The sequence below is a fragment of the Phodopus roborovskii genome, unplaced genomic scaffold (genome assembly GCF_943737965.1).
Source record: "Phodopus roborovskii unplaced genomic scaffold, PHOROB, whole genome shotgun sequence".
Classification (NCBI taxonomy): Eukaryota; Metazoa; Chordata; class Mammalia; order Rodentia; family Cricetidae; genus Phodopus; species Phodopus roborovskii.
Window position 1 is genome coordinate 9,601,377 of NW_026126482.1, and position 7,669 is coordinate 9,609,045.

At 47.1% G+C, this 7,669-nt stretch overlaps 1 protein-coding gene across 1 annotated transcript; it reads left to right on the forward strand.

Moving 5' to 3' along the window:
• Positions 1 to 1,903: 1,903 nt before the first annotated feature.
• On the forward strand, positions 1,904 to 6,551 carry Msx2 (msh homeobox 2). The gene is made up of 2 exons (XM_051194271.1): positions 1,904 to 2,374; positions 6,110 to 6,551. The coding sequence occupies exons 1-2, from the start codon at positions 1,996 to 1,998 to the stop codon at positions 6,532 to 6,534; spliced, it is 804 nt and encodes a 267-aa protein (XP_051050228.1). The 5' UTR covers positions 1,904 to 1,995; the 3' UTR covers positions 6,535 to 6,551.
• Positions 6,552 to 7,669: the final 1,118 nt, after the last annotated feature.

Below are 7,669 nucleotides of genomic sequence, written 5' to 3' on the forward strand. Positions count from 1 at the left end.
TGGGGGGGCTAAACGAATTTTAGGTTTACTTCCACAATATATGACCCCACATCTTGCCTCCTGCATTGAGAAGACACGGAACTTAATCTGGGTTTACCTGATTTGTATTTGAGATTCCTATCATTAGATATGACTCCAGGGAAAATGCATGCATCTCCAGATAGATAGCTTTCATATAGTCTTCTCTCCGGGCTTCCAGTTTTAGCAACAATACCAAAGTGCTTGTATCTCGTGGTAGGAAAAAGTCCTAAGGTTTGTTTTTATTTTTTAAAGACTCCTTTAAAACTTAAATTTTCAAAAGCTTTTCCAAAACTGAAGTGAAGTATCTAGTGAAGGCTTTTTATCCTATAAGATTTTATCCTCCTTGGGTCTCCTCAGACCAGGGAAGTTTACTCCAGCGAATGTTTGGAGCGATGGACACTGTTTCAGAGAGGTCCTCTGCAAAGAGTTTAGGATCTGTAGGTCTAGGAGACTCTTGAACTGGGGTACCTGCCAACCTTTGGTCAGCCAATTTCAAACAATGGTCCTTTCCTTCTGTGCTGGAGGAACTGCTTAGCTTGAAGCATTTGCTGCTGCTGGACCTGGGCTGAGCATGATTCTCTTTCCCTGGCCACAGAATGATCTTTTGGGTATAGGAAAAAGCTTATGGGGCCTGAAATGTGTGTTTTGAAGTAATCTGTCTGTGACTGCTGGCCTGCGGGGTCTGAACCATTCCAGGCCTCTGTTTCAAAACTCTCTTCTCCTCCAATGCATTGATGCAGTTGGTCACTGATGCTTCGGGACTGTCTTCAGTTAGAGTAATTTATGGTGGGGTATGGATAGGTATACAGCTTAAAAATTCAAGAATTCAAGTCAGGTGAGATATACTTTTTCCAAAAATATTCAGGTTTGGGGTTTGCAAACTTGAAGCCTGTCATTTCCAAGATTTTCAGGGAGTATAAAGCCACCAAATCCTGGCACCTGAACCCCAATGACAAATAGAAGCTCAAAACCTCATGAATACACATTTGCACTGGCCTAGAGAGGAAATTCAGGGGGCAAGAAAACACACGCATTTCCAATTTCTAAAAATAGTCCTGTTTCGAGAGAGGAGGAAATGGAGACCATTTGTATAAATTAGCCACTAGGAATCAATCGGCGCCAGGTCTGCTGCCATATACCTATAATCTCAACACCTGGGAAGAGGCCAGGGATGATCTCAGCAAGTTCAAGATCGTCCTGAGCGACTTCTAAGCTAGCTGGAGAGCAAGAGCCTATTTTAAAGGAAAAGAAAACTAAGAGAAGAGAGTGAAGGGAAGAGATTAGTTGGCATCTCTTGGCCACCTCTCAGCCTCCCTCATCCTGGTCTTGAGGAATGTGTTAAAGTAACAGCTAATGTCTTAGAATCCTCTCCAAAGACAAGAGGGTTCTCAGCACCATGCCTCAACTATTTCCATTATCAAAAATGCTGGCCACTGTTTTGCACTATAGTTACAAAGTTACATTAACTTGGGCTCATAGTTGGAGCGTTAGAAATGTTCCAGGAATGCCATCTGCAGATTTCCAACGTTCTCTGGCGGGATCGCGTGGGATGGGCACCAGGTACGCTTTAAAGAGGGGTTAAAAGACAGAAGAAAGGGGACTCGGCAAGCTTCCTCTTTAAACAATCGGCTTTAATTACGCCCTGGACTTTTCAGTTTGGGCGATTATAACCCTTGAGGGATCGCCTAATAACAACTCTGCTGACTGCTCCTGTAATTAACTCCTAATTTATTTCAAAAAGGGGGGGGGGTTAGAGGGCCCCAGCCTCTCCAGAGAAAGCCAATCAGAGGCGAGCATCCGTGGCGTCAGGAGCAGGGCCGTCGCCAATTGGCTAAGCCGAGTCTCTCACTTCCCCTCGGAGGAGAGGCCGGGCTCCCGGCGCGCCCCTGCCGGCTCCCCCCGGCAAAAGTTGGAGTCTTCGCTTGCTAGTTGCCAGCGGAGTCGCGCGCCGAGAGCTAGACGGCGCAGAAAGTCATGGCTTCTCCGGCCAAAGGCAGTGACTTGTTTTCGTCAGATGAGGAGGGCCCCGCGGTGCTGGCCGGCCCGGGCCCCGGGCCTGGAGGTGCGGAGGGTATCGCGGAGGAGCGCAGGGTCAAGGTCTCCAGCCTACCCTTCAGCGTGGAGGCGCTCATGTCCGACAAGAAGCCGCCCAAGGAGTCGCCCGCGGTGCCACCCGACTGCGCATCGGCTGGCGCTGCCCTGCGGCCGCTGCTGCTGCCGGGACACGGCGTCCGGGACGCGCACAGTCCCGGGCCTCTCGTCAAGCCCTTCGAGACCGCCTCGGTCAAGTCGGAAAATTCCGAAGATGGAGCGGCATGGATACAGGAGCCCGGCCGATACTCCCCGCCGCCCAGTGAGTGTGCGCCAGGGACCGGACCCGGGCTGGATCCGCGCGTGGGGTCCCAGAGGGGCTGGGGACGGGTGTTAACAGGATGATGCTCTTGACCCCTTGGAAACCCAGTTCAGCGAGAGGTCCGCATCCCAGAATCCCTAGCTGTGCGAAGTCTAAGGTACCTGCGCGCTGGCTGGCATTTTGAAAGCCAAAGCCCAGTTGTTGGTTTCTGCAGCCCTTAACCTCCTGCTCCGGACGCTTCATGTTTGTGTTTCACTGCCCGTTATGGTACCTGCCCTGGCATTCGGGGAGAGCCACTGTTTCGTTTCGTTGAGACAGGGTTTCTTGTGGGTTTGGTATTGAACTCGATATGCATCTCAGAATGGTCTTGAACTCCTCATCTTCCTACCTCGAAATGTTGGAATTGCTGGCGTGCACCACCACGCCGGACTGGGATCCACTTCTAATGAGTCTCGAAATGTGTTTTATTGACCTTCAAAATATACAGGCAGTTCTGCGAAGTGCACCCCAACTGTAAAAATAAGGCAATTGGAGGTTAACTAGACGCGGAAGAGAAATCGTTGGTTTTCTTCGAGTTCCAGTGTTCAAGCCAGATCCTACCACGGGATGGTTGATATAGGCTGATTGGGAAAGGAAGCTTCTCCGTGTTCTAGTTCGTTGTTGGTTAGGTTATGAGTTTTGCTGCGAGCTAGTTAGCTCAGGCCAGACCCTCATGGGCTCTCCCGGTTCACAGTAATAATTACCATCATTTCTTCAGAACTTGGGAGTATACAGTGTGGTGGCCACAGGCTCACCAGGGTTGGCTGCTTGCTAGAACCGCAGTACAGGCAGAGGCATGCCACCTGTGGCTACCTCTTCAGACATGATGGCTAGTGTTTTAAGAGGACTGCGCTGGCTTGTCCCAGGTGACCATCCATGCTTGCACTGAGCATGGGGTTCTGGTGCTTTCTCGCACCCTCTATGGCAGGGCTGGCCCTATTGAACGTTTACACCTGCCGGTGACTTCTAGTGAGGCTGTGTTGACTGCCTTCCCTTTAGGGTCCTGGGTGCTTTTACTATTAACATTTGTGGGGCCCACTCCCTGTAGCTTTGTTTAGTTTTATCTCTTGGCCTTTGCGATTTATCTGCTCTATTGCCCCTTTTCCTCATTCCCCCGGCCTACCCCTCATTAAACTTTGGGAAGGTTGAGAAAGGACAGGGTTTGTGGAGGGACTTTCCAAGCTCAGCTGGAAGAGAAGTTGTCTTCATTTCCACCTCTCAGCCCTCAGGACTAGAGATACATGGTATTTCGTGAACAAAACAAGACCATATACCCAGGCGTCAGTGGCTGTCCCCGCTGGCAGTCTCTCTCCACCCTGTTGGAAATTCTGAAAGGCAGAAAGGGCCCAGAGATTAAGGACTTAAAGAATTTAACTCAAGTTTGCACAGCGCTTTTCACTATATTATCTTATCTGATCTCCTTTGTGTGGCAGCAGAGAGCCTCTTGTTAACAGATGACGACACTTCTTAGCAGAGTTCAGAGGGATCAGCAGTTTGGGCCCATGAAAAAGCTCTTGGAAACATTTATTTACTCATCACCCCAAAGTGGGTTTCTGGGCACTCCAAAACAGTACTCCAAGCCACCCAAGGGATAAGTAGTATTTATCCATTTTATTGACAGTGAAATGGAGTCTCCGCAACGTGACGAGTCTTAACTTGTTTAACAAATTTGGAGTGCCTGTGTATTCCGAGGCCGGGGGCAATGCCCCATAGCACGTCTAGGATTCCAGCCTTAAAAAGCAACGTTGGCCAAAGGTCAGAAATCCTGCATTTTTAGGCCTGGAGGTCTGGGAGGGGGCAGACTCTCTAGCTTCTTTACATTGGGCTGTACTCCCTGTCCTAGACAATGCCTTTTTATAAGAGAAACTAGCGGCTCTCAGGGAAGGCTTCACTTGAAAACAGGGCTTCTTGGTACTTGAGGCCTGGAAGTGTCAAGAATCAGCTGGGAGCTGGAGTGGGAGGGACCCACTAACCCTGGTCCTGGTTTTGTTATTTGAAGAAAGTGGGCTAAAAGTTGTTTTGCTTTGGCTGATAAAATGGGGTGGGGAAGAGCTTGGGAGTGGTGGGGGAATTTTCCTGTGTCACAGCTTCGCCACATATGCACAATCCCCATGGCCTGGACTTTGTAAGTCTCCAAACTGCAGCAGGAGTGACCCATGCTACCCTGGTTCAAGTCGCCAGTGGGGACAGCAGCGAGTGAGTGCTGTGAGAGTTTGGAGTCTGAAAGGGAGCCCTGGATGTGCTTGGGAAGGGAGCAGGTTCTGCACGTAGCCAGCCTCGGTGTTGGTGTGTGAGTTGAGAGGAAAGCCCTTCCCCTCGGCTTGCTTAGGGATTAGCATATGCAAAAGCAAGGCCTTGTTCGGAGTCTCTTACCCGGGTTTTCTTCCAGGTTTCTGTTTTCTGATGGCAGAACCTGCCACTTTGTAAAGTTACAGTCAGTGTGACACTAGGAGAGAGGCTGGGTTGGGACTTGTGCTGTGTCACTCTCAAGTATGAAGTGTAAATTCTTCTTTGGGCCACCAGAGTAACTAAACAAGAAATGTTACATTCCCCTGCGAATACACAGGAGTAACCACTCTGGCTACTTTAGAAAAATCAGAATATCTTGTAAAAGCCAAAAGCAGAAAAATAATTGTTCAACATTCTATCCTTGTCACTTCACACTCCTCCCCTGTCCACGAGGAAAACAAGACCAGAATTAGTTTAACTGCTGCCTTGGAATCACCTTGAGGCCCTATCCCTGAGCTTCCTATAACAACCCATTTTAAACGGAGTCTGGACGCTGTTGCCATGTCTTTATTTTGCTTGTTATTCCCACTTCTGAATTCCAACAACAAAATAACCATTTACACATTTGCCCTAAACCATGGGATGGGTGAAAGAGACTAAGATGCCATCGTCATAGTTCAGAGGCACAGTGATTTCCCTTGACATGTCCGTTTATGAGCGAGCTAATTTTCCCCCATCTTAGTAAAGTTTATACTGCCAAAGCACACAGCCAAGAAATGTATCCTACATCCCGATCTGTAAAATGATGTTGGGGTTTTATAATCTGTAGGGTGCATGGAGTGACAGCTGTGGTTGTTTATTGCTTAGATGGGCCTGTCCATCCCTGGATGCTATTATCATACTGTGGGCCTTATCTGCATGATTATCCTTCATAAATAGGCTGATGCATCCCGCCTTTTCTGGTTCAGAGAGCCGTCCAAGGCTAACCCAGCATCTAACACCCTTTTCATTTCCCTTACCATTGAGAACAGGGATGAGTTCAGGCTCCCATTTTAAAGACAAGAGATTGAATTCTGAGGGAGTTTTATTTCTTAGATAATGTTGAGCTTCTGTGACTTACAGAAGGGTTTAGTTGTGGTTTCTATTTCCATTTTCTGCAATGCAGTATGTTTTCCATATAAAAAGTTTCATGACCACATTACTCAAGCTGATATAAAAATATAGCAACTGCCATTTAAATGTGTTCTTTCCTACCACTGACTACTTCTCAGTGTGCGTGTGCAAACGCGCACACACACACACAGAGAGAGAGAGAGAGAGAGAGAGAGAGAGAGAGAGAGAGAGAGAGACAGAGACAGAGAGATTTGACAAAGGCACCTTTTTGAAAAATGAAACAATGTTTATGTGTTCTCTTAGGCAAGGAGAGAATGGCACATTTGCTAATTGATTCCCCTTTCTGTTCTTTAGGACATATGAGCCCTACAGCCTGCACCCTGAGGAAACACAAGACCAACAGGAAGCCACGCACACCCTTCACCACATCCCAGCTTCTAGCCCTGGAGCGCAAGTTCCGCCAGAAACAGTACCTCTCCATTGCAGAGCGGGCTGAGTTCTCCAGCTCTCTGAACCTTACAGAAACCCAGGTCAAAATCTGGTTCCAGAACCGAAGGGCTAAGGCAAAGAGACTGCAGGAGGCGGAACTGGAAAAGCTGAAAATGGCTGCCAAACCTATGCTGCCCTCAGGCTTCAGTCTGCCTTTCCCTATCAACTCACCTCTGCAAGCAGCATCCATTTATGGAGCATCTTACCCATTCCATAGACCTGTGCTTCCCATCCCACCTGTTGGACTCTATGCCACGCCTGTTGGATATGGCATGTACCATCTTTCCTAAAGAAGACCAAATGTACAGATTCCAGGATGGATGTTTTCATAAAAGCATTCCCCTCCCTCTCTGAGAAGACTGTGCCAGTCCAGCTCCTGACGGCAAGCAAATCTTGCATCTGCATCACCACCCTGTCAGTGGGCCAGAGCCACTTGATACACAGTGAATTTATTATTTAGGTGAGAGGCACCGAGACAGATTTTGTTTCCATTATCTTCCAAATGTCCCCTTTTTCTCTCACAAATATTGGCTCTGCTAGTTTTTATGTATAAATATATAATAAAATATAAGACATTTTTATATGCCAGATGTAAAAATTCAAGTTATTTTGAAAGGCAAAATTTATATATACATTTATCCATTTTTTTCTAGATAGCATCTTAAGATATTCTGTTAAGTCTGCTACATTTTCTTAAAGGGAAAGAGATTTTTTGCAGAATCTGCTAGGATTTGAGAGGATGGTGAACTTGCTTATGGGAAACATACCAGAAGTAGACAGGGTGCATACAAGGAGGCGGTTCAGATAGATTCTTGCAAATGAAGGGAGGTGTGTAACATGCTTGTTTTTTATGTGCATAAGAGATGCACATGTGGTCCTATTTTTCCTCTTTTCTCCACATTGCCTTTCCTTCTTTATTAAGGTCCTCCAGAGGAGGCTGAGAATAACCCTGAGAAGTCCTCAGGACCAGGTAGGAAATAGGAAAACTTGCTAACTCTTATCAGGTGGGCCTTTACTACATCCCAGGTAGTTGGAGTTAGAAAGAGTTGAAAGGGCAAATCGTGTTTGGAAGAATTGATTTCTGTGAAATGCTAATTACATCAGTCCTCACATGTTGCAGAGGCGATTGGGGGAGGATGTGGTAATTGCTTACAAAACAAATATCTTGTAACTGTTATTCCTATTTTAAATATTCTTCAACAATCCATAGGATCAGGAAGGGAAAAACCGTGCTTCTCTGCATGTGTGCTTACTGTATGTGCTAAACTTATTAGGGAAGTTTATTACTCTAACATGTTGGGGGCAGAGGGTGAAGTCATCTTACTGACTTGCTGAAGATGGTGTTGTCAGACAACAGTCAGCTTGGTGTTTCACCTTCCTGTCCATCTTTTCCACCAGTATATTTTTATCCCATTGAGAGGGTGT